Here is a 27,946-nt window from a genome sequence, read left to right on the forward strand (position 1 = left end):
TGTAGGTTTACACTTCAAATGACCACAACAGTCTGGGCTGGGCCAAGCTGAAATCAGGAGCCTCAAACTCAACCTGGGTCACCTGCTGCCCCCCCAGGATACTCATTAACAGCAAACTAAATGGAGAGCAGACGCAAGACTTGAGCCCAGCCACTCTGATCAAGGATGAGGGCATCCCAAGCAGAGTCCCAAATGCTGTGCCAGATGTCCACACCATACTTAATATTTTATAACGTGATTTTATGCCAGGCATCCAGTGTGCCACACACTGATCACGAGACACAGAAGCAAGCTTTATTTAGAATCAGGTAAGGAAAGCTCTGTTTACTTCATTCTCTAAAATATGGACTCATCCTCGATTTCTCCCCTCCTAGTCCCTGTGGGTATAATTAACACAACTTTTTAGCATTGCCCTTCTGCTCAAACCTTAGAATTTGCTGATTACAATTTATTTCCTTTAACTTATTTTAAGCTCTCCCTTCGGCATGACACCTATACTGTCAAATCTATATTTAAAGTTCTCAAAATACCCAAATGGCCATGCGTTTTACTAACTCAGCACTTCTACATTACCTTACAAAATCACCGTGCTGTCAGAACGAAGCATTGATTACAGCAGCCTGTAGTCCAACGACCATTAGAGGGTCGAAAAAACTCCCTGCTTCATTATTAATTAGACCATCGAGACTCTTCCTGTTGTTTCTCTACTGAGGAAAAGAAAGTGAACTTTAAGGTCAGCTGACTCAGGTTTGAACCCCTCAGCGTTGACCTTAGAAAACCTACCCACTCTGAATGTCAAGAAATGGTCATAAGATGTGAAGACAGTAATACTAACAATTCTCACATCATTGGCTCAAATAAGCAAACAGTAGGTGCTTAGAGAAGGTATTTCTTCAAAGATGTTGACTCCTAAGCCAAGTGCATCACCTGCTGGTAAGCACAGTCTCCCTCGCAGGTGCCTCTGTATTCTTGTCCTAGGGTAATCCATTCCCTACTCAGCAGCCAGAGCAAGTTTGCAACACACGTCAGGTCCTTTCACCTTCCACTTAACATGATTTAATAGTTTAAAAACAATCTTAACGAAAGCCAGCTCCATGCCAAAACCACCAGACCCCACAAGTCCTTATCAGGCTGTCCTCTGGGGGCTGGTTTCGGGGCCAATTCCTTTGGGCCACTTTCAGCATCTCATAACCCAAACTCTAGGATTTGCATAAAGCCAATCTAGTATCTAATACTTGCTGAAGACAAATAACCCCAATCAGATATACCTGGGGAAACCCTCGGGGTTTTCTGTAAGTCACAAGGCCTTCTGTACTCCACCAACTCAATATGTGGGATCCACCTAGCTTTGTCCCCAGGAGCTCAGCTATTTCACTTTTTTCTTTTTCAAAAGACACTACTCCCTAAATCCTGCAGAGTTCCTCCTTACCCCTCTCCCTAAAGCCTGGCTGCCAAAGTGGCTCAAGGCCTCCATCCCTCCCTCCCTTCCTCCCTCCCTCCCTTGCTGTTCCTGCCTCTGGCTTCTCTGAAGATATGCACACTGGCCCTTCTCATTGCAAGGACTCCTGACTGAGTAGAAGAGCAAGCCTATTGCACTCCCTTGAGCCTCAGTTCCTCACACCCCACTCTCTTCCCATAAGGAGCACGCATCTCTGAGTGTGAAGTTCCAATACACACATCCTTTAAGACAGTGAGTCATGTATACTAACCATACCTATTAAAATCCAAACATTCAGGGAAGCATACACAATTCAGCTTAAAAGGGTGGCCTTGATTGTCTCACAAGAACCATGATTGGAACCCACATCCTGCATGTCAGAGCCAATACTCTGAACCATCAAGAACAAATGAACGCAAATGAAGTCAGGAGAAGGGGAAAAAATAACATCCCTGAAGGGACTACCATGTGCTGGGTGTTTTCACACTCTGATCCCACTCAGTCCTCACAACTAGAACAACGTGGCTGCTCCTGGGCCTATCAGAAGACAAGACAGGGCTACCAGGGCTTGGACTCCCACCCACATGTGGCCCCAACCCAGTGCTTTTCACACCCTGCACCCCAGATGAGATTACAAAGGGGCAGCTGGATATTTGAGCCATGTTTCTAAAAGGAAAATTGAGTTTTCATTATTTTAGAGTGAAATGGAGAAAAACACATTCAAATGTCCTGTGTGAAATGCTAACAAAATGGAAGCCACCTATGTATTAACTTGTGCTGCCAGAGATAACAGGGCGGGAGTGGGAGGGTGCCCAAGCCAGTGTTGAGTTCATGTTCAATCAGAAGGCACAAGACTGCACAGGGAATGACTTTACTGTCTCCAGAATTTGCATGTATGATTCTACTGGAATCCTGCTTCCCCTTAATGCCATGTCAACAAGGAAAAACAAAATGCAGAACCAAATAAACCAGAAGATGATTCTTCAGTCCCCAGCTATGTCTAAATTCAGTTTTTGTGTTCACTGCAACAGCTTCACTAACCTCACAGATAATTAACATATAAATATCATCAATATCATCTGAAAATATTCCCCATAATAAAATGCTATGTTTTATAAATCTACATAAAATTAACTACAAAAAATAATTCCATGGCTTAAATGAAAAGAAATCTCTGAAATACACACACACACACACACACACACATATTGCCGTGTTTTTATCTTAAATAATTCATGGTAAAGTGAAGACAGACTGCTTGATGTTTTAGATCAACTGAGAAATGGGAAAAAGCTAAACGGATCTTGCATCTACTTCAATCCCTCATTCAAAGCATGAAGCCCTTCCTCCTACAATGTACCTAGTAGGTGGAGAGAGAGCTCCTGCTGTCATTTCCTACTCAAGGCACATGAACAAGCCTCAAGAGTTCCTTCCATGGTTTTTGACCCTCTCATTGTAGCTCTGCCCTCTGGAGATTCACAGAAGACTTTACACTCTTCAAATCACTAAAGCCACTGATCATATTTTCTCCTCCTCTGTCAATTTTGCTTACTTTCTAATCTATTTATTAGAGAGAGAGAAAAGAGTGTGTGTGCATGTATGTGTCTCAGCCACTGATTCATTCCACCAAATGCTTGTGACAGCTGATGCCAGAGCTGGGAGCTAGGAGCTCAATCTAGGTATCCCATGAGGATGTCAGGAACTCAATTACTTGAACCATCACCTGCTGCCTCCCAAAATCTTTATCAGTAGGAAGCTGGAACCAGGAGCCAGAGGTGGGTATCAAATTCAGGCACTCCAAAATAAGATGCAAACATCTGAACCACTATGCCCAACAAACACCCTGCCTCCCTATTTAAAAGTAATCTACAAGTATAAAAATCAAAATTTCAATGATGATGATGAAAAATACAGAAGAACATACCTCTTCTTTGAAGAAGTAAGCCCTCTTCTACCAGCCCAGTGGTTGACAAACTATAATCAATGGGCCAAATTTGGCCCAATTACTACGTATCTTGGATGCCCAAGGGCTGCCAAACTCTATCTCTCAATAAGTGTTCGAGGGCCGGTGCCGTAGTATAGGGGGCTAAGCCTCCACGTGCAGTGCCGGCATCCCTTACAACATGGGTTTGTGTCCCAGCTGCTCCTCTTCCAATCCAGCTATCTGCTTTGGCCTGGGAAAGTAGAAGATGACACAAGTGCTTGGGCCCCTGCACCTGTGTGGGAGACCTGGAAGAAGCTCCTGGCTCCTGGCTTCAGATCAGCTCAGCTCCGGCCATTGCAAACATCTGGGGAGTGAACCAGCAGATGGAAGACCTCTCTCTCTGTCTGTCTCTGTAACTCTACCTCTCAAATAAATAAAAAATAAATAAATAAATGTTTGAATGAGGAAAGTCAGATAGAAAGGCTAGCAGGAGGGAAAGGAAGCCTCCTCTTCTCCAAAATTTAATCTGGCTGATCCATCCTTCACAAAATAATTTGAAACCTAACAGGACAGCCTTCTGACTGTAGCACTGAAATTGAGGATGTAAAATGACCATGTTTCATTTCGGGCAAATAAACACCGATTAAAGTGTCATTTAGTCAAACAAATGTCCCTGTTAATTTTGAACACCAAGGAAAATATCACCTGAACCCATTCTTAGAAACATAATCATTTGTGACGACTGCTGCTGCTGCTGCTTTAATACCATTCATCTCATAATATAAAAAGCAAACAGGATCAATAATCTCAGAGATGAACTCAAACACTCCGGATTTCGGAAAACAGAATAGAACTTCCTTAGGAGAAATGAGGATAGACTCAAATCATCAAAAAGATTCATATGAATCTTCTTGGGGGTTGATTTTGTGGCACGGGGAGCTAAGTCATGGCTTGGGATGCTCAGATCCCATAACAGTGTCTGGACTTGAGTCCTGGTTCAACTCCGGATTCTAGCTTCGTGTCAGCGTACAACTAGGAGGCAGCAGATGATGGTGCAAGGATTTTGAGTCCATGCCACGTACATGGAAGACCCAGACTGAGTTCTGGACTCCTAGTTTTGTCTTTGCCCAGCCCCCAGCTGTTGCAAGCATTTGGAGAGTGATGAAGCAGATGAAAAATCTATCTATCTCCCTCTCCCTTTCTCCTCGTTCCCCATCAATCTGACCTTAATATAAAAATATAAACTTCTTAAAAATTTGGAGGGGGGACAGCATTGTGACACAGTGAGTTAAGCCACCACCTGTGACACTGGCATCCCATACGCCAATTCCTGCTGCTCTGCTTCTGACCCAGCTTCCTGCTAATGCAAGTGGGAAAGGAGCAAAAGATGGTCAAAATACGTGGGCCCCTGCCAACCCATGTGGGAGACCAGGATGGAGATCCTGGCTCCTGGCTTCTGCCTTGCTGAGTGAGACCTAGCTATTGTGGCCATCTGGGAAGTGAACCAGCTGATGAAAGATCTCTCTCTCTGTCTCCACTTCTCCTCCTCCTCCTCTCTCTGTCACTTGCCATTCAAATAAATTTTTAAAATCTGTTTTTAAAGATTTATTTATTTATTTGAAAGGCATAGTTACAGAGAGGCAGAGGCAGAGAGAGAGAGAGAAGGTCTGCCATTCACTAATTCACTTCCCAAATGGCCACCATGGCTAGAGCTGAGCCGATCTGAAGCCAGCAGCCAGGAGCTTCTTCTGGGTCTCCCAAGTGGGAGCAGGGGCCCAGGAATTTGAGCCATCTTCTACAGCTTTCTCAGGAGATAGCAGAGAGCTAGATTGGAAGTGGAGCAGCCGGGGTTTGAACCAGCACCCATATGGGATGCCGGAACTGCAGGGGGCGGCTTTACCTACTATGCCACAGTGCTGGCCCCTTAAAATCTTGATTCTTGGGGCCAGCGTTGTCACATAACAGGTTAAACCACTGCCTGCAATGCTGGCATCCCATATGGATGCTGGTTCAAGTCCTGATTGCTCCACTTCTTGATCTAGCTCCCTGTTAATGTACCTGGGAAAGCATTGGAAGATGCCACAAGGGCTTGGGACCCTGCACCCATGAAGCTCCTAGCTCCGGGCTCTAGCTTGGCTCAGCTCTAGCCATTGTGGCCATGTGGGGAGTAAACCAGTAGATGGAAAATCAGTCAATCAATATCTCTCTCTCTCTCTCTGTCTCTCTCTGTCTCCCTCCCACCCTCCCTCCCTTTCTTTCTCTCTATAACTCTACCTTTCAAATAAATAAACCTTAAAAAAAAAAAAAAACACTTGATTCTTCATCTCTAGCCTTTCTTCATAATCACACATTTCTATGTTGGTTTATTCAAGACAACCTGTGTATATAAAGAATTAAAATATGCATCACATCTTGCAGATCTTTCTAATTTCAATTCTTTTGGCAACTCGCTTCATTATACTTGTGTTTTCTTATGTTACAAAGAATCTGGTGCAGAGTTTTAGAATCAGCAACTGAAAATCTATTCTGGACATGGAATTAAAAGAGAAAATTTTTACCAAATCTATTTGATGAAATCATTCCAAGTAATATGAAACTTACATAATTATTCATGATAAAGTGATAAACACTCAGAAGACAAGAAATGGAAAATATTCACTAGTGATGTTTCCAAAGATGACCGACACAGCTGAAAATTCTCTCAAATAAAGCCAAATGTGAGAGAAAAGGAGAAATTCATTAGGGCAGGAATCTGTCTCCTCCACACTCAGGCTGCAGGAAGACAGTAGGCTGCATACAGAGAAGTGAGGAAACGGGACTGGACTCCAGAGTCCCCAAGTCCTCACACCCACAGCCCGAGCCCAGCCCAGGACTTCCTGAGAAAGTGAGAAAAGCAAAGGAAATCCAGGAGCAAACCAATGATTCTTTCTAAATGACCCAGTCTTTTAAATATGCATCTTGAATTGTGGTGGGATATTACTCAGTCATAAAAAAGCATGAAATCCTGTCTTTCTGAACAAAATGGTTGCAACTGGCAACCATTATGTTTCGTGAAATAAGCCAGTCCCCAAAAGGCAAATACCATATGTTTTCTGTGATTTGTGATAACGTACTGAGTACAGGCCCTGCACCCGCATGGGAGACCAGGAGGAAGCACCTGGCTCCTGGCTTCAGATCAGCGCAGTGCGCCGGCCATAGCGGCTATTTGCAGGGTGAACCAAGGGAAGGAAGACCTTTCTCGCTAACTCTGTTTTTTTTTTTTTTTTTTAAAGCACATTTTAAAAAATCAACAAAGCATGGGAAATATCACATTGCAGTAAGAGAAATATGACCAGTAAACAATATAGAAGTATAATACTCTGACATAAAATTATACAAAGGCAAAGAGAACTCTCCTCATCACAAGAGGTTTTCTACAGCTAGCACAGTGCGTTGAAAACAGGACAGCCACATTCAGGAAACATTGACAATGACAAAGAACAGCAACATCATCCACTAAGTCAGGCCAGCGCTCCTTCCACCACCCGGCAAAGCACATGCTACGGGAAGGCTTTCTCAAAAGCAGACACTTGACTTTTAAGCTCTGATTCCAATCAAAGAGGAGCTGAGAGTTGCAGACAATCACAGAATGCTAGAGCAGGCCCTGAGAGAACTCACCCACTTGGTTCAAAGTGAATCATCTCATTTGGCCAAATTTATGTAACAGCTGGAAGCAGAACTTGCCTGAGGAGGGGTGTGGGCCACTGCATGTCATGCCAGGACCTTTCACCCTGTAAACCAGAAAGAGCTGCCACTTAAAACCCCAACAAGCTGCAGTGTCTTTAACCCAGTTACGTGTACTACATTTAATAGGTGGAGGCGGAAGATCCATGAGAGGCTGTATTGGAAAAATGAACAGAGTCTTCAGTGACAATAGTGCTGTAAGTCCTGTCCCAGTTCAGTAATAGCTAACACTTTTTTAATACTAGACTCTCTTTAAAAATTATACATATATGAATGCATATGTGTGTGTTTGTGCATACATGCACGTTCTCTGTAAGGTACAATTACTATGCCCATTTTGTACATGGGGAAACTGAGGTGCAAAGGCTGCAGAGCAGGTAAGTGGACAGAGCTAGAACGCAAAGCACGTAGTTCAGCTCCAAAGTCAGTGTCCTTAATTACTGCTCTGTTCAGCCTCTCAGTCCAACCACTGACTCAGCACCTATAGTGTGCACCTGCATTAGGCTCTGGGGATATTAAGAGGCCTGAACCTGGTCCTGATAGGTGACATGTGTTTTGTCCTGTAAGTAGGACAGGAACAAAGGCCTGAGGCAGGGCCATGCTAGCCCTTTATACATCTCTCTGTCAACCACCAGTGGGCACTTCGAGAAGCTAAACTGAAGCTAGATTACAACCCTACCTGCCCCCTTGGCAGGCATCTCTGTGCAGTGTCCAATAGGCACAACTGACTACAGCAGCCCTGGGAGCAGCCCAGGAAGAGCCTCCACTCAGTTTTTGTAGTGAAAGACTGGAGAGAAGGTTTAAATTAGAGTAGGAGGGGGAAAGTGAATTCTCCCACTAAAATTATCTCCATAATACTATGCTTGCCGATCATTTTAATTAGCTAGAAGTCAGGATCACACAAGCTACCCAGCTTTATTAAGAACAAGAGTTGAAAGAAAAACAAAACATCACACAACCCAGTTTATGTGTGTCATTGTTAAGTCACAGTGTGTGACTTCAACACCACACAACCATCAACCCTTCTGTTTCCTCAGTCATCCCTCAACCTCACTCTTCACGGCACCTTCTTCAACTCTACTCAGTTCAAACCCCGGCCCCACACATTTCACTCTAAAGAGAAGGACCTTGCATTCTACTTCATCAGCACCACCAGCTCATGACTCACGATGGAAAGCCAACCCCCAATCCTCCTACCCCTGAAGTTTACGCCCTCCTTTTCCCTTTCATGACTTAGTTAAGTCTACAAGCATCATGTTCTCACTTCCTTCTCTTCACTAATGTAACTCCCATCTGACCCCCAACAGTAAGGTCACAGCTAATGTGAATCCAGTGGTCATTTGTCAGTCATCATCTTCCACAATCTGTGGGCAATGTTTAGCAAGTTGGCCACTTCCTCTTCCTGGAAACAGTCTCTGTCCTCAGCCTGCTTGACGGCACCCTTTCCAGGCTTTCTTCCAAACTCTCTATTCTCTTTCTCCAAGGCCCCTGTTTAGCTTCCTTTTTCTTTTGGTAATCCTGTAAAAAACTGTATGCCTACTATGTGCTAGCATTGGCTAACACATGGGGATTCCTATCCCACTCTGCATTACCCAAACTTCAGGCCTGACTATGGCTTCAGTCATCATCTACATGGTTAAGAACTAAGTGCAGGCACTAGTCGGAACTCGGTTCGAATTATGGCTCCATCATGTCTTAGGCATGACACTCAATTTCTCTAAGCCATAGTTTTCCAATGTGGAAAATGATAAAAACAGGGGCAAGCATTTGGCCTGGTGGTTAAGACGCCACTTGGGACACCCACATCCCATATCACAGTGCCGGAGATCAAGTCCCAGTTCTGGCCCCAATTCCAGTTTCCTGCTAATGCCCACCTTGGGAGGCAGCAGTGCTGGCTCAAGTAGTTGGGTCCCTGATAACTATATGCAAGACCTGGATGGGGTTCTTGCCTCCCAACATTAGCCTGGCCCAGTCCCAGCTGTTGCAGGCATTTGAGGAGTGAATCAGTGGATGGGCGCTCACTCTGTCTCATTGCCTCTCAAATAATCTTTTTTTACATAAGTAAAATGATAATAAATGAATTTAAGAAAAATATTTAAAAAAAAGAATATTTAGCTCTGTGCCTCTTACATGATATTAATAATACAGTATAGTATACCGCAAGTAATAATGAACATTAGGCATTATTTTAACTACATGTCCAAATCTCATTCTGAGTTTCAATGTACTTACTTGCAATCTCAATTTGTATTGTTGAATAAACAGCCCAAACTGAGGCACTCTGAAATCAAACTCTCCGCCTTCCATCACAACCTGGTATTCCTTCAATTATGGCATATCACGCTGCCTGACCCCATTAACCAACTCAAGGAGGTAGTGTTAAAATATGCCCATAAAGTCTTCAACCTTCCTCCTACCAACAGAGGTCTCTGTCCTGCCCCTGAACCTGAGCATGCCTTTGTGACTGGCTTGATGATGCTGCACCACTGCTGAGGACAGGTTAGAAAAGGCCATGTAGCTTCTATCAGTTTCTCTTGGTACATTTGCTCAGTGAGCCTCCAGCCTCAATAGAAGTCCAGCTATCCTGAGGCCACCACATTGGAAGACCACACAAAGGGAGGTCCCAGTATTCCATTATATTTGTCCAGCTCCCAGCTGTTACAATACTCCTAGCCCAAATGTCAGACATGTGTATGAAGAAGCTTTGAGATGACCCAGTCACCATCTGAGTTTAACTTCGGAAGGGAACCTGAGCAAGAACTGCCTAGTCGAACCAAGTAAAATCTCAGATTCATAAGTAAAACAAATTACTGTCATTATTTGAAACCACTGTTTTGAGATGGTTTATTACTCACGAATAGATGACCACAACAATGTTCAAACCAAACACTTGAATTACCCCATCCCCAACCCACCCTAAGATCTCTTCTCTCATCTTCCATATCTAATTACAAAATTCTGGCAATTCTTACGCATGACTTGAATGCATGTACTTTTCTGTGGCTCTCCTGCCCCTACCTGGTTGTGAATATCACCATCTCATTCCCAGATTGGAGCAACATTCTCTTGACTAGTCTTGCCACAGTTGGCCTTCCACACTGAAGCCAGATCTGACCATGTCACTGCAGGCAAACCTTGAAAGGTTCCATAAAGTGGCATTCACTGTGCTCTGCCGCTTCATGTCCAGACACTGCTCCAAACCCTGCCCCAGCCACACAAAGCTCCTGCAGTTCTGTGAAGTCATGGGGTTACACAGCTGCTTTCTCTGCCCGGCCTTGGCTCTGTCACTGGGCCAACTCTATTCTACTTCACTGTTAGACACAAAACCACTCCTCTGGGCCCTCAGGTTAACGTCCCCTTTCATGTGCTCCCTTAGTAACCTTTATTTCCCTCCTGATAAACAGTGCTATCCAAAGGAGTGTCTTTAGGACAAGTCAATGCTTTTTTCACTTGTACATCCCCAGTGCCCAGGACAGCAGCAGGACATAAAAGTCTGATAAAAATATTAGGGAAGTTGAACAAATGAATGAAAAGTTATGTAAAGGTAACACAAAAGTCATTTGCTGAGAAAGAAAAGAGAAATAGTTCAGGAAGTACATGACTAAGAAAGATTTTGGGATTATCTAACTAATCTCATCCTTTCAAAGATGAAAAAACTGAGGTCAATGACAGTGATGGCTTGCCCAAGCTCATACACTTGGTAGCAAAGCCAGGAACAGAATTGGGTCAGTTGATTCCCATGGTACTTCTAAAGCATGTCACAATTTTCAAAGAAACCAAACAATTGAATAGCATACCATCAGAATTTCAGAATATAGCCAAACAATTTATCTAAAAATAAGAAAAATTGTCTTAAATGCTTCTTTTACTATATTGTTCTCAGATCTGAATGTTTAAAAGTAGCACTGGGAAAATTCAAATTTCTTTGGAGTAGACACACCCATCTGGCAGACTAAATAAAATGGCTGACAATATAAAGGACTGGTGAGGATATGGAATAACTACAAGTCTCTTACATGAATGGTGGACATCCAATTGGTACAATTTGTGAAAATATTTGGCAGTATGCAGTAAAACTAATTATACATACACCCTATGACCCTGAAATTCCACCCTTGGTATACATCCAACAGAAATCAATGTTTATTTTCACCAAAATGTCTGTAGCCGTGTGATTTCAAATATCCACAAACTGGGAACCATCTAAAATGCCCACCAACAATAGAACAGATCAATTGGTAATGACATATTCATACAATGGACTTTTTTTTTTTTTTTTTTTTTGACAGGCAGAGTGGACAGTGAGAGAGAGAGACAGAGAGAAAGGTCTTCCTTTGCCGTTGGTTCACCCTCCAATGGCCACCGCCGCCGGCGCGCTGCGGCCGGCGCACTGCGCTGATCCGAAGGCAGGAGCCAGGTGCTTCTCCTGGTCTTCCATGCGGGTGCAGGGCCCAAGCACTTGGGCCATCCTCCACTGCCCTCCCTGGCCACAGCAGAGAGCTGGCCTGGAAGAGGGGCAACCGGGACAGAATCCGGCACCCCGACCAGGACTAGAACCCGGTGTGCTGGCGCTGCAAGGTGGAGGATTAGCCTAGTGAGCCGCTGCGCCGGCCACAATGGACTATTAAATTGCAATAAGAACAACAAAAAAAGAACAAACTACTTTTTCATGCAACAAAATGGATGAATCCCAAAGGTGAGCTGAATGAAAAGAAATCAAACACAACAGAAAACAGACAGCTCAAAGCCAGACAAAATAAATCTATGCTGGTACTGCCTGAGAAGAGACACAAAGACTTCTGAAGTATTGGGAAGGTGCCACATCCCTTCTGGGGGTAGTTACAAAGTTCAAGTATACATACATCCATCCAGCTGCAACTTTAAGACTTGTGTGACTCGTATGGAAAATTACCTCTTTTTTTTAAGCATTTCTTAGGATAAATAAGAATTTTAATTAGAAAAGGAAAAATAATGGTGGCCAGAGCTTTGTATAACACTTTACATTCTTGGCATATACTATACACATCATCTCATCTAATGTTTAAAAAAAACTCAACATTTCTTTATAAATAAGATTCTGAGATCATTTACTAGTCATAGTAACATTTTAAAAATCAGAATCAACTCACAGAAGCAGCAGAAGCTCTTCTGGAAAGTTTTTCAACTCAAGCCACAATTATGAAAACCTAAAGAGTGAAAATTAACTTGGGGAGCTAACCTCTGGAAATTAATATGATTAGTTACTTCTGATGACATTCAAAGTTTATAACATTTAAATTTAGCTACAAGTTATCATGCTCATTTTAAAGAATTTATAAATTAACAAAACATTTTCTAACTATAAAAATCTGACTTAGAATAGGAAAAAAGGAGAGAATAAATATTAAAACGAGACTAAAAATTAACCTTCTCATAGGGACTAGGAGGAAGCATATTATTTAAGTATGGATAACAGACCAAAATGTTGGCCTGTTGCAGAACAAACCAAAAATGCATGTCTTGTTCCAGGTCATGGACAACTTCTTGATTCCCAGTTCTAAAAATTGACAAGAAATATAATGTGTTCTCAAATAATGTCTAAATTATTCTACAAAAATTGTAGACTGTGGGGGGAAAAAAAACCCTAAAGGAAAAAAAATCAAGGATACACAGAGAAAGAGAAAGACAGAGACTCTAAAACTGCCCCTTCTGTTGATGCCCGGATATTGAATCATATGGGCCATCAATCAGTATAGAAATTCTACAATTTTCTTCCCCCCCAATAACACACTATATACTTTATAGTTTATTTATTTTTATTAATGATCTGATGCTACCTGCATTTTGCAAATGAGGAAGCTCTAGTTCAAGAAGATTTGTCAGAGATCAAGTTTCCAGTATTTGGAGGCTTAGAAATAAACCAATTCTAAAAACATACAGATATACACACTTGAGGAGTGATACATGATTATCATCTTTTTATTCTGCCTGGTAATAATATCTTTAGACAAGGCCAGCATTGTGGCTACACCGCTTCCAATCCAGCTCCCTGCTAACAGCCTGGGGAAAGCAGCAGAAGATGGCCCAAGTGCTTGGGCCCCTGAACCCAAGTGGGAGACCAGTATCAAGCTCCTGGCTTCTGCCTTCAGCCTAGCTGGCCATTGCAGCCATCTGGGCAGTGAACCAGTTGATGGAAGATCTCTCTCTGTAACTCTTTCAAATAAATAAATAATATTAGAGAGAGACCTATTCACTATCACTTAGAATAGAGAGGATATTCTAATATCCACAAAAAGAAATAGATGCACTCAATTTTTAAATATCTGTAAATTAAATTTTTGATTGTTTACTAACATTCTCTTGATTTTTCCATTTTGTCATGGGCTGAGATCTGAAAAACACTTATATCCCAAAGCTAGCAGGTTGGGGTTTTGCCTCCCTTGGAGCCCTTCTACGTGCTACTCTGGCTGGAGGTCTTTTGACTAATAAATTTTGCTTTAATATCTCTCCGCTTATCCACTTGGAAATAATTCTTCCATGTGAGATAAAGAACGCTGCCGTCTCACCTGTAACATTTTGGTGTCCTGACTTGGATCCCGCTAGAGTCTAACTCCAGCCAGAGTCGAATCATCCTGCCAGACTGACCCTGGAAGTTTAATTTGCTTGTTAGATTCCTTTTCTCCAGACTTGAAACAGTGAAGTTCTAATGGCTATGCACACGAAACCTCGGATGAAAGCAGTTTCTACAAGTTGGCGCTACATCCTCCACCTCCTGCTACTTCACCCCTACTCTGCTTGAAGAAGCCAGAGAGGTCATTGTCCCACATCCCCTAACGGAAGTTAAGGTCCATTCCTCTGGGGAACGGAATGTGGGGAGTCAGATGGGCGGGCAGTCAGGACTTCCGGTGGAGATGGAGGACGCAAAATGCTTGCTTTGCCCAGAGGTTGTCTTTAGCAAGGTCAAAAGTATCTGCCTGCCCACTTCCTGGAAGCTTCCAATCTTATTAGAATTTAAAGGGGGTGAGCTCCTTCTGAGCTCCCAGTTTACTGTAAAACAAATTAGGTATCCCACCCTTGGATGGCTTTTTTTGTTTTATCTTGAGCAGCAAGGCAGGACAAAAGATTGCAAATCAGGTCTTTAGATGGGTTTTATCTCTGCCTTGTCAAGTTTTTTTTCTTCTCCAAAATTGAACTTAAAAACTCCAGTACCACTGGACTCTTCGGGTTTTGCCTCTGTGCCACTCTGGCTGGAAGTCTCTGACTCTAATAAATATTGTTTCTATATCTCAAAAAAAAAAAAAAAACAGGTGAAAGGAACAGGACTTCAACCTCTGGTGTTTGTTTGTTTGTTTTCTGTTTTAGATGTATTTATTTGAAAGGCAGAATTACAGAGAGAGGGAGAGGGAGAGAGGGAGAAAGGGAGGGAGAGAGAGAGAAAGGGAGGGAGATATCCTCCATCTGGAGCTCCATCCAGGTCTCCCACATGTGTGACAGAGGCCCAAGGACATGGGCCATCCTCTGCTGCTTTCCCAGGAGCATCAACAGGGAGCTGGATCCAAAGTGGCATGCAGGCACTGAAGGTGGTCGCTTAACCCATTATGCCACAGCACTGGCCCCCAGTTGTATTTATTTATTTTTTTTACATTTTTTTATTTAGTAAATATAAATTTCCAAAGTACAGTTTATGGAATACAATGGCTACCCCCCCCCATAACTTCCCTCCCACCCACACCCCTCCCAAATTCCATTCACATCAAGATTCATTTTCAATTATCTTTATATACAGAAGATCGATTTAGTATATTTAGTAAAGATTTCATCAGTTTGCACCCACACAGAAACACAAAGTGTAAAATACTGTTTCAGTACTAGTTATAGCATTACTTCACATTGGACAACACACTAAGGACAGATCCCACATGAGGAGTAAGTACACAGTGACTCCTGTTGCTGACTGGCCCCCAGTTGTATTTAAAAAAAAAAAAAAAAAACTTTTACGGGCCAGCGCTGTGGCGCAGCGGGTTAAAGCCCTGGCCTGAAGCACCAGCATCCCATATGGACACCGATTCTAGTCTCAGCTGCTCCTCTTCCAATCCAGCTCTCTGCTATGGCCTGGGAAAGCAGTAGAAGATGGCCCAAGTCCTTGGGCTCCTGCACCAATGTGGGAGACCTGGTAGAAGCTCCTGGCTCCCGGCTTCAGAGCAGTGCAACTCTGGCCGTCGAGGCCATCTGGGGAGTGAACCAGCAGATGGAAGTCCTCTCTCTATCTCTACCTCTCTGTTACTCTTCCAAATAAATTAAAAAAAAAAAAAAAAAAAAAAAAACAGAGTTGGGTCAAAGCCGATACTGGAAACTCACTTCAGGTCTCCGACTTGGGTGGCAGGATTCCAGTCACTTGAGCCATCACTGCTATCTCCCAAGGTCTGCATTAGCAGGAAGCTGGAACCAGAAAGCAGAGCTAGAAGTTGAACTCACTTAGGTGTGGAACATAGGCTTCTGTTTTTTGCTTTTTTAAAAAACATTTATTTATTTATTTGAAAGTCAGAGTTTCAGAGAGAGGAGGAGACAAAGATCTTCCATCCACTGGTTTACTACTCCCCAAATGGCTGCAACAGTCAGGGCTAGGCCAGGCTGAAGCCAGGAGCCAGGAGCTTCTTCCAAGTCTCCCATGTGCATGCAGGAGCCCAAGCACTTGAGCTATCCTCCACTGCCCTCCCAGGCACATTAGCAGGGAGCTGGATTGGACCTCGAATCAGTGCCCATATAGGATGCCAGGGCTGCAGGTGGCAGCTTTACCCACTGTGCCACAGCCATGGCCCCATAGGCTTCTTAACCAAGTAGGCCAAAGCACATCTCAAGTTCCACTCTTTTTCTTCTCTATCACAGCAATAAAAATGAGTTCAGGTTAAGACTGCAAACATGTCACCAGCACTCCTCACCACTGAGGCAGCTTTGATTACTCATTTCTTCCTGATCCTTGGTTTCCTCGCTACTACACGTCTTAGTGGGTTATGGAAAGGCCTAACCAAAAGGCCTCCGAAGCATTTCGCACAGAACCCTGCACAGTGAATCCTCAGTAAGCACTCATCAGCATCACTATCACCACCCTCATTATGAGATAGCTTTATCCCAACAACCAGTGGCTGACTACATCCAAATACCATTCTAAACGGATCGCAAACATCAGCTGATTTAATCAATGTCAAGCCTCTTGCAATGTTGAGTGCCTTTAAAACCTGGCAATTCTAGTTCTAGAACCTCATCATACAGCAAGAACACCCCCCAAAGGCCTAGGAGTATTAAACATAACTGCCTTAAGAGATTCATTGTGTACATGAGCATGATAAAACTGCACAATAAAGGAGCCTGCTTAAATGTGACCCAGTTTCCCAAACTTACTAGGCACTGGAACTCTGTACCACAGAACTAATTACTCCTCCTTACAGTACACTCTCACAAAAATCCCCAAGTGTTTATGAAATGTGCATTGCAGCACTATTTATAACAACCAAATTGGAGCAAATATAAAATGTACAAGGAAAAGATATTTAATCAATTGTAGTTTATCAGAATAATACAGAAAACTCATGCTTTAGAAATTAAAACTATTGGGGGCCAGCGCTGTGGCATAGTGGGTAAAGCCACCACCTGCCATGTCAGCATCCCATATGGGCGATGGTTTGAGTCCTAGCTGACCCACTTTTTTTTTTTTTTAAGATTTATTTATTTGAAAATCAAAGTTACACAGAGAGAGGAGAGGCAGAGAGAGAGGTCTTCCATCTGATGGTTCACTACCCAATTGGCTGCAATGGCTGGAGCTGCACCAATCCGAAGCCGGGAATCAGGAGCTTCTTCCGGGTCTCCCACGTGGGTGCAGGGGCCAAAAGACGTAGGCCATCCTCTATTGCCTTCCAGGCCACAGCAGAGAGCAGGATCAGAAGCGGAGCAGCCGGGCCTCGAACCGGTGCCCACATGAGATGTTGGCGCTTCAGGCCAGGCATTAACCCACTGTGCAACAGCGCCAGCTCCTGACCCACTTCTGACCCAGTTCTCTGCTATGGCCTGGAAAAGCAGTGGAAAATGGCCCAAGTGCTTGGGCCCCTGCACCCGTGCAGGAGACCTGGAAGAAGCTCCTGGCTCCTGGCTTCAGATTGGCTCAGCTCCAACCACTGTGGCCATTTGAAGACTGAACCAGTCAGTGGATGGAAGACACCCCCCCCCCCACCTCTCTGTAATTCTGCCTTTCAAATAAATGAATAAATCTTAAAAAAGGAAAGTGAAATTATTAAAGTTCTAATTATGATTTAATTACCAAGTAATTTGAAATTATTAAAACTTAAAAGTCATTAGGTACAAAATTATGTATGAAACAATATCTTCACTTTCAAGGGGCCAGTGATGCACCCTGGCTGGTAAAGCGGCTGCCTGCAGTGCCAGCATCTCATATACACACCAGTTTGAGTCCTGGCTGCTCCACTTCTGATCTAGCTCTCTGCTATGGCCTAGGAAAGCAGTGGAAGATGGCCCAAGTCCTTGGGCCCCTGCACCCACCCACCTGGGAGACCAGAGGAAGCTCCTGGCTTTGGTCTGGCCCAGACCCGACTGCTGCAGCCATTTGGGGAGTGAACCAGTGAATGGAAGATTCATTCTCATTCTCATTCTCTCTGCCTCTACCTCTCCTTCTCTGTAACTCTGACTTTCAAATAAATAAATCTAAAAAAAAAAAAAAAAAAAAAAAAAAAACACAAATCTGAATAAGTGAAAAAAATGTCCAAAAGTCTGTTACATTGTTTCCTGTAGTTGCCTGTGACGGCTTGCAATAATTCATACTTAGAAAATCAAACTCTGAAAGAAAGAACTGGACGTCATGTTCGCTCCTGACTCCATGTCCAGATGAATTAGGAACAGGCACAAACTTGCTGTGCCCCCTTCAACGGCCCTGGACTAGCTCCAGACATCAAGCACCCCCTCCCCACCTGTGAGAGGCCACAGAAGCAGCTATCCTGGGAAAAAACAAATCCCTCCCAGGAAGACATGGACACAACTACTAGGGGATGAGCCCTCAACCCAGAGAGAGGCAGTGCAGAGGTCAGAGCAGGTCTCAGTACAGACAAAGCCGGTGAATGAGACTGTCCTGCAAATGCAGCTGCCCCAGTGGTTAGTGCCTGTCAAATCCAGGTAGGTGTTGGGGCTGAGAGGCGAGACAGGAGCATGACAGTTTATGCAAAGCAGTGGGTAAATGATGAGGGCAAAACTGGTATGCAAACTCCCGCCTCAAGGCACAAACCCACGCAGCTTCCCCAGTGGGATCTGTGCCATCGCCAAGTTCCCAGAGTCGGGGAGGGCTCTCCCTGGTACCCAGGTGACCACAGCAGTCAAGTGACCCCTCAAGTTCCAGCACTGCATTTACGTTTCATGCAGCCCCTCGCCTCATTCTCTCAACTATCAATTATATTAGGTGAGCAGGACTAAAACATGCTCATAAGCACGGGCTTGGAATCAGACGGGCTAGGTTCAGACCTCAGCCCCAACCCTCCATGGGTTACCTGATCCTTGCCAGTACTCAACTTTCCAGGGCCCCAAGTTTCCTCTTTCCTAAGTTGAAGTCAGAAAGAGTTGGTTAACAAGACTGTTGGAAGGATTAAATCAGACCCAAGTAAAACTCTCAGCACTGCATTTGGTAGACAGTCTCGAATTTAACAAGTACCAGACTAGATTCTGGCGGTGAAACAGTGACCTTCAGGGAACCAGCACTGACGCAGGCTACGGACTCCGAGGTCAGCCATGTCTTATCTTCAGCACCAGCAATCACAACCAACTATATAAATTGTGGGGATCCATGCAATATGAACACGCAAAGCCTCTTCTTCACAAATTAAGAGTTTCAAGATGGTGAGGAAAGTGCATTAGTGGCCGGCGCCGCGGCTCACTAGGCTAATCCTCCACCTTGCGGCACCGGCACAATGGGTTCTAGTCCCGGTCAGGGCGCCGGATTCTGTCCCGGTTGCCCCTCTTCCAGGCCAGCTCTCTGCTGTGGCCAGGGAGTGCAGTGGAGGATGGCCCAAGTGCTTGGGCCCTGCACCCCATGGGAGACCAGGATAAGTACCTGGCTCCTGCCATCGGATCAGCGCAGTGTGCCGGTCACAGCGCGCCAGCCGTGGTGGCCATTGGAGGGTGAACCAACGGCAAAGGAAGACCTTTCTCTCTGTCTCTCTCTCTCACTGTCCACTCTGACTGTAAAAAAAAAAAAAAAAAAAAAAAAAGGAAAAGAAAAGAAAAAGAAAAAGAAAAAGAAAGAGCATTAGACTGGCCGGTGCCGTGGCTCACTTGGCTAATCCTCCACCTGCGGCACCAGCACCCGGGGTTCTAGTCCCAGTTGGGGAGCGGATTCTGTCCTGGTTGCTCCTCTTCCAGTCCAGCTCTCTGCTGTGGCCCGGGAGTGCAGTGGAGGATGGCCCAAGTGCTTGGGCCCTGTACCCGGATGGGAGACCAGGAGGAAACACCTGGCTCCTGGCTTCGGATTGGCGCAGTGCGCTGGACGTAGCGGTCATTTGTGGGGTGAACCAACGGAAAGGAAGACCTCTCTCTCTGTCACTCTCTCTCCCACTGTCTAACTCTGCCTGTCAAAAAAAAAAAAAAAAAAAGAAAAGAAAAGAAAAGAAAAAGAGCATTAGACCAGGTGTGGAGCTGATCTGAGTATTGCTGAAAGCCAAGTGTTCCTGGGCACTCTGCAATGAGGGTCAGCCAGAACTAAGCTTCCAGGTTCATGTGAACACCTGAAGCATGCCGGGAGATGCTGGGGCAGAGCATCAAAATGGAAGGAGACAGCAGGCTCCAACTAAAGCCAGTCAAGTCAGTTTGTGAGAAGCAGCATGGGAAATTCCCATTTCTTTTTAGCTACAATGCAGTTATCAGACTGTCTGTAAAAATCTTTCCTTCCCTCCAGTCTACTGCAAAACAAATCCTTTATACTCAGTGTCATCGGGACTTTGCCCAGATGTAATGCAGAAGCAAAGGGTTGTTTGTGGTCTCGTGTCCTGGGCAACACTCGATAAAGAAGCACAGCAGACTTAAAATACAAATAGAACCTGAGACTCCACAACCTCTTCAAGAGGTCCTGGGGCTTGGGACAGGCAGGAATATGCCCCTGAACATGACACCAGGGGCTGCAGCATGAGGCTGCCCGGAAATCTACTTGTGGTTCCTTGATGGAACACAGGATGTGAAAGCCACCTCAGGGACCAAAGCATTGGCATGGGTGCTGGGTGCTGGGGGCTGGACAGGGGTGGTTCTGCAGACAACACAGTGCTCTTGCCAACAAGCCTCACCTGTAATGGCCATGGGCAGAGCCAAGTCCTTGGGGAAGACAGAGCACTGGGGCCAGCGCTGTGTGTAGTAGGTTAAGCATCAGGCATACCATACGGACACCAGCTCGAGTCCCAGCTGCTCCACTTCCAATCCAGCTCCCTGCCAATGACCTGGGAAAACAGTAGAAGATGGCCCAAGTGCTTGAGCCGCTGATCCACAGAGGAGACCTGGAGGAAGCTCCTGGCTCCTGGCTCAATTCCAGCTGTTGAAGCCATTTGGGGAATGAACCAGCAGATGGAAGACCTCTGTCCCTCCCTCCCTAACTCTGCCTCTCAAGTAAGTAAATCTTTAAAAAAAATAAAATAAAATAAAAGCAGAAAGGAGCATTGGCCATGTGTCTCATAGCACCTGCTTTAATGTGCTGGTGGCCATGGAGCACTTTTCTGTACCCACTCACTTAAGCAGCAGCACAGTCCAGCCATCAGTTGGTATCCATGGTGGACTGGTTCCAGGACCTACCGCAGATACCAACATTCCTGGATGCTCAAGTCTCTTACCAAAAAATAGCATAGTGTTTGCATACATCCTACGCAAACGTTCCTACATACCTTAAATCATCTCTAGGTTGTTTATGATGCCTGATATAATATACATGCTATGTAAATCGCTGTTACACAGCATTGTTTAAGGAACAACAAGAACAGTCTGTACATGTTCAGTACAGACAGTGTTTTTTTACAAATACTTTCTATCCCTGGATGTGAAACCCTTGGACATGGAGGGCTGTATTTATCTGAAACATGCTGTAAAAATTTCAAGTGCATTCCCACAGCTTTATCACCAAGTTGCCCAGCATAAAAAAATGACTTCCAGGTGGAAGGTGGTGCAGAGGGAGTGCCCGGAGGGCCACAACCCCAACGACTTGCTGGTGGTGTGACCTGGGGGAGATTACATAACCTCCCCCCAGTCTCCCTTGAACGCCCCTACAGGTGACATCCTTTACCCCAGCACTGCCCACACAACAAGAAGCATGTGGCTTACGCATCCTTCCAAATGCAGTGTCCTAGAGGACACTGTTCAAGGTGCCTGTGTGCCTCCTCCTTGGACCAACGCTGTGAGGCTGGAGTGGTGGAATCTCAGATACCAGACCTAGCACCTGTGTAAAACAATTCCTACCTGGTACAATGGATTTTCTGAAAAAGTTCTTGCCAAGTGACTTCCACGAATGATTTATTGTGCTCAGATTTTTAACTTATGAATTATTACTAAAGGAATACTAATAGGACTGCCTAGTCCAGCTGACATTAAGACGAGAAAGTGTCTGGCCTGGGGCAGGTGTTGCGGCACAGTGTGTTAAGCCACTGCCTGCAATGTTGGCATCCCATATGAGTATCAATTTGAGTCCTGGCTGCCCCACTTGCGATCTAGCTCCCTGCTAATGCACCTGGGAAAACAGCAGAAGATGGCCCAAGTCCTTGGATCACTGCACCTACATGAGACCCGGAAGAGAGCTCCTGGCTCTTGGCTTTGGCCTAGCTCAGCCCTGGCCATGTGGCCACTTGGAAAGTGAACCAGCAGATGGAAGATCTCTCTCTCTCTCTCTCTCTCTCTCTCTCTCTCTGTGTGTGTGTATCCCTCTGTGACTTTCAAAAAATTAATTAAAAAAAAGTCCAGCTCCAAAGTAACTGAACATCATATAAAATCACAAATGTGACTTCACTCCACTTTTCAAATGAACCCCTTTCCAACTTATCAGCACCCATGGGCTTTGCTCTCTGTAGCATAACATGAATTTCTATTCTTGGCTTGTTGAATAGAATATTTTTATCCTGTGAATGGTGATACATTTGTGATGACCCATCCATTTCTCTCATTGGATCTTCTCCTGAAGACACAATTTTTTTTTTAACTTTTATTTAATGAATATAAATTTCCAAAGTACAGCTTATGGATTACAATGGCTTCCCCCCCCTCCCATAACTTCCCTCCCACCTGCAACCCTCCCCTTTCCCACTCCCTCTCCCCTTCCATTCACATCAAGATTCATTTTCAATTCTCTTTATATACAGAAGATCAGTTTAGCATATATTAAGTAAAGATTTCAACAGATTGCACCCACATAGAAACACAAAGTAAAAAATACTGTTTGAGTACTAGTTATAGCATTAAATCACAATGTACAGCACATTAAGGACAGAGATCCTACATGAGGAATAAGTGCACAGTAACTCCTGTTTTTGACTTAACAAACTGACACTCTTGTTTATGGCATCAGTAATCACCCTAGGCTCTTGTCATGAGTTGCCAAGGCTATGGAAGCCTTTTGAGTTCGCCAACTCTGATCATATTTAGACACTTCCACCTTGTTCTCTCCTCCCTTCAGAGAAAGGTACCTCCTTCTTTGAAGACCTGTTCTTTCCACTGGGATCTCACTCAGAGATCTTTCATTTAGGTGTTTTGTTTTTTTTGTTGTTGTTGTTGTTGTTGTTTTTTGTTGTTTTTTTTTTTTTGCCAGAGAAGACACAAATTTTTGTAATGGCAGATACAACTGATGCCCAAGAAACTAGACTGGTGAACTTGACCTATACAAAAAAGAAATCATATTAAATCCCAAACAGAATGTACAAATGCAAGGAGTGCTGAAAATTAACATATAAGATTAATCAAGCATTTTTTAAAAAAAGATATATTTGTTTATTTGAAAGTCAGAGTTAAGAGAGAGAGAGAGAGATCATCTATCCACTAGTTCAGGCCCCAAATGCAAGAAACAGCCAGGAATAGGCCAGGCCAAGTCAAATGCCAGAAACTCCATCCAGTTGGTCTTCCTCCTAGGTAGCAGGATTCCAACCACCTGGGCCATCATCTGCTGCCTCCCAGGCACAGTAGCAGGAAGTCGAATTGGCAGCATGGAAGTAACCAGGCACTCTGACACGGGATAGTCATTCCCCAGGCGGCAGCTTAGCCCACTGCACTACAACACCAGCCACTAACCAAGCACCTGTCACATTTCCAAGTGTAACCTTACAGCTTAGTTCACAATAAAACAAAAACACACATCAGAGAGAAACACACTAGAAAGCAAAGGAGCACCTCAGAAGTTGCCTCCTGCCCTCTATGCCTCACTCAATCTGCCCTGCCACAGGCTCCCCTATTGCCCCACACCTTTCAGTCCTGAGGCCAAGGGGTGAGGGGTGCCATGGTGGAGGGCTTATGACTCTCAAGGCTATGCACCAAACACTGGATCCATAAATATCTGTTGGTTGAATTAATGAAAAGATCAGAATATAGTTTTATTTTTATAGGAACTAAATAAGCCTCAAGAAGTCTTGTGGCTTCTGCTTGGTGATTACCACTCCCAATCTTTCCATTTCTTGAGAAGAGTTTGAAAAAGCAGCCCAGCACTTACCATTAAGCAATAACACTCATTCCACAGGAGGTATAAGAATAATATCAGCAACATAATTGCAATGCAATAACATTATATATTTGAAAAGCAATGTGCTATTTATAAATCACTCTCCTTCTATTATTGTAGAGACCATCCTTATCATACAAAGTATAACCAATCCTATTGCTGTTTGTTTTGATGGCGCAAGGGGGTGGGGGTGGGTGCAACAGAGTCAAGACAAAAAGAACATTTGGAGTTGAAAGGAATCCTGAAATTGATCTTGTCAAACCTCCCAGAAAAACCTGCTAGATGTATTTTTCTTTCATTCTAACTTGACTACCTTCTCCTTCCTTATTCAAAAAGCTTTGCACATGGTCTTGCTACTCCTAGCTGTCAGCAGAGTAGTAAGATGCTGGTACTGCCTGCAGGGACAACAGCCAAATCCTTTCCCATAGACCTGACAAGTGAGAACAGGGCCTTCAAAGCCATGGTGAGGAGGGGGAGCCTCCTAGGAAGATCCTGCTTATCAACTGGAAAACAGACAGTTTACCTTTAAATTGCAACCCCAGCTAAACAAATTATACTCGATAATCTTTAAAGTTAAGAGGGAAGGATACATTCTGCATTCCCCAGAACAAAACACCTAATCCAAACAGATTTTATCTTGTCTCAGTTTAGAGGCTGGTAAGACAAGGAGAATTGACACTCCAGTCTCATATTCCTGTGATTACACAGATACTGGGCCCTAACTCCGTGCCAGGACTCAGGTGAGCCACCACACCAGGTGATGTACAGAATTAGTTCTGACCAACAAATTACCGCTATTCCCCTGTATTGAAATCAATAAAAGCCCTGTCTTAAATATCAGGGACTATCCTTGACCCTCACCAGCTATAACCTCTAATTGAGAACATTTCTTAAAAAAAAAAAACAGCAACAGCTAAGATCGGAGAACTGCTGCTTCGGCTTTACCATCTTAATCGGATTGAAAGCCGTTACAAATAGCACCTCTACCTTCCTCTTTCTCTTCCTTTCCTCTCCCCTCCAAATAATAAAGGTTAGGTGGTGACATCCAGTCCAAAGAACAATGACAACAGACACACGCAGCGTGTGCTCGCTCTCTTCCACATTCCAAAAGCAAACCCCAATTTTAAAAAAAGAAGGCACACACAATTATTCCCATCAAGTGCCTGGGAAGAGAGCTTATTCTAGTCTACTATGCAAAATCAGGACTCAAACTTGGAATAAGAGGAATTTTTTCTCCCCAGCAAGGTAAGTAAAAGAATTTGGGGATGGAGTCATTTAAAAAATAAGATCCTGGACACAAGAAATTGTGGTTTTTTTTTTTTTCAGAAGCAGTTTTTAATAAACACCATATAAAGCATATGCAAACAAGTCGATCTGCAAGACAGGGAAAAATGAGGGCCGTGTGGCACATTTCTTCTAAAAGCTGACATGCAGCACCTGAACGGAAGCACCACGGTGGGAGGGCGTTGTTTGTGTTTTTTTTCTTCAGTCCAGTTTCATGCTGAAAGATTTTCTTAATCTTTTCACAGGGAATATCTGGGAAATACACTCATAAGGATTGAACTGGTTTAAAAAATTTTTTTCTCACTTCCAAAGAGTTCTATGAAATTATCTCACTGCACTTGTCTTTACAAGCATGGTTAAAGCAACAAAACAATTTATATATATATATATATATATATATATATATATATATATATAGCAAAGCAAAACTAGAATGTATGTGGATGGGTGGCAGGTAAAACAAAAAGGTGAGGTCAAATGTGGGGCCCATGATGTTGACACAAACAGTAAATTGGCATGGAAACTGATCTGTTTTTGGGTCACCATTGAGCCCACATTCATGCACCCATTTAAACGGTAACCGACCGGTTTTCAACATTGCTTTCACTGAGAGCTTCCTTGGGTTTGGCACCTCAGAGACAGCTGCGTGATAACAATTTGAAAATTTAAAACACATTCGGTAAAACAAAGACAATAACAAAATGACCAGAACCACCTGAGTGCCTTCTTTAGGCACAACTCACTCAGGAATCCAACACTAGCCTTGGGTGGTAGCCAGGCGATGCTTACCCTCTCCCGTTTGCTAATAACCCCCGACCACACTTCAGCTTGAATGTGGGCAGACTGCACGACACAACCGCACACTACACTTTTTAAGACAGGCTACACATTCATCCGTCGTGCAACGTAATAAGTCATCTCTCGGACGCACCAGGCAGCTCAACCCAAGAGCGCCTTGCATTGGAAAGCACGCTGCCAACAAGACAGTCCCCTCACCTGCTTCAGCAGGGAGTAAGCAGAATCCCTGGAAGGCCAGGAGAGAGGAAGTCGCTGCCATCCACATAGCAGCGACAGCACAGAACTTGAACTTGAATGTTGGACGGCGCTCCATTCGCAGGGCGGCACACGAGCTGCCAGGGGCAGCCTCCCTCCTCAAGTGCACGTAGCACAGGGCAGGCGTTTTCTGCAAGCGCAAAACGCGCAGATAATACTGCAAAAACCAGCCCTGCCCAGCGGCTCTCGGCCTCCGCAAAGCTTTCAGCCTAATTCCTAGAAGGCACCGGCCCATCCCGGCCAGGGCCCACCTGCAGCCGTAAGCCAGGTGCCCGCGTCCAGCCGGTGGACAGCGGGGCCAGCTGTCCCTCTCCGCCGGCTTCCGCCCCGCACCGCAAACGCCGCCACGGCGCGGGGCCGAGCACAGCCCGCGCCGGGGAAGAGCCTCGGCACCACGGAAACAGGCGGCGATGGGGAAATCAAGATTTCTGGAACACAACGCGGGGCTTGCATAATTCCACACGCGCGCACTCCCACAAGTCAGTTTTCCGAGCAGCCCCAGCCCCTGAGCTGCCGCTTTTCGCCCCCACGTCAACCTCCCAGCTCGAGCCCGGCCTAAACAAAGTGCAGCCGGGACCCGATCCGCGCGCAGGACGCCGGCCCGACGGCGGTGCAGGCTCGCCCCGGCGCGGGCCGGGAACGTGCCTGCAGAACCCCGCCGCCTCCCGGGTCAGCGCTCTCCCAGTCTAATAGCAACCAAATGAGCGGGGCTGCCAGGCACTTAGAGAGCCATTCTCGGTTATGGCTCTTTAATAGCACCTGGAGTTGTGCTCCGGGGAGAGCGGAAAACTCCTGCTTCCCCGGAAAAGCAAGTCCTCGGCGGGCAGCGCACGGGGAAGCCAGGGAGCCTCCATCGCCGGCACGGGACGCCCCGCAGCCCGGCCCGCATCTCGCCGCGCGACCCCCGCGCAGCCGCCGAGCTGGCCCGGGCCGCACCGTCACCTGTCAGCTCCCGCACCCTGCCGCCCCCCACCCCGAGAGCCCAGGGCACGCCTTCAAGAGCCGGCAGCGGGAGGAAGAACCCCCGAGGCATCCCAGCCCAGAGAAAGAAAGCAAAAAGGCAGTTCCTCCCGGCGGCGGCCGGCGGGGCCAGCCGAGGTCCCAGAGGCGACACACCACCCCATTGCCCGCACCTACCAGATAATCCATGTACAGAAACGCCTCAGTTATCCGGAGATCAGACATCCGGCAGCCTAAAGCATCCGGAACGGCTCCGAACCCGGAAAAAAAAAAAAAAAGGCAGCGTCTCTAGCTGCGAGCGAGCAGCTCCTGAAAAAGCCAGCAACAGCGAAAATAACCGAGAGCAGCCGAGGAGCCGAACCTAACACAAGGGGCGCGGCGATTGGGCGGGCGGGCGGGCGGGCCGAAGGGAAGGAGCGCGCTCATTGGCTGCCGCGCCTATAAAAGGCAGGCCCCTACGGGCGGCCGCGGAGAAGCGCGGGAGAGAGCAGGGCGCAGGTTCCTGTGTGCCCGGCTGAGGGGCGGGAGCGGGGGCGGGCGGCGCAGGCGGAAGAGGGAACTGGGGGAACGGAAAATCGGCGGCTGCCGCGGCTGCCTGCGTTCTGTGGGCTGCCGTGGCCTCCGGGTTGGGGACAACGGAGCGGAGCGCGGTGCTCCAGGGCCCTCGGCGTCCCCGCGCAGCCTCCGGTAGGAAGCGAGGTCTGTGAGGAGGGAGGCGTGGTAGCCCGAGGGCGCTCTCCCTGCGGCTCCGCGGCCTTGAGGCGGCACCACCTGGACGGGACGTGTGTGGAAGGGCGCTCTGAACCGGCTGGCTTGTGGGCGGCTGTGGGGAGCGCAGCCCGCCCGCACCTCGTCCTGTGAA

General features: G+C 45.6%; 1 protein-coding gene across 5 annotated transcripts in view; it reads right to left on the bottom strand.

Moving 5' to 3' along the window:
- The window catches only part of ARL15 (ARF like GTPase 15), a 489,350-nt gene extending 461,922 nt beyond the window's left edge, over positions 1-27,428 (bottom strand). For 2 of the 5 annotated variants that reach the window (XM_051853775.2, XM_051853778.2), the window contains exon 1: positions 27,262-27,424. In XM_051853775.2, the coding sequence (XP_051709735.1) occupies positions 27,262-27,309 (48 nt within the window). In that variant the 5' untranslated portion in view covers positions 27,310-27,424. Of the gene's footprint in view, positions 1-9,317; positions 9,974-27,261 lie in introns of those variants that run through there. The other 3 variants (XM_008262202.4, XM_051853777.2, XM_051853776.2) reach the window with 3 other exon arrangements.
- Positions 27,429-27,946: the final 518 nt, after the last annotated feature.

Source organism: Oryctolagus cuniculus, chromosome 14 (assembly GCF_964237555.1).
Source record: "Oryctolagus cuniculus chromosome 14, mOryCun1.1, whole genome shotgun sequence".
In the NCBI taxonomy this organism is placed as follows: domain Eukaryota; kingdom Metazoa; phylum Chordata; class Mammalia; order Lagomorpha; family Leporidae; genus Oryctolagus; species Oryctolagus cuniculus.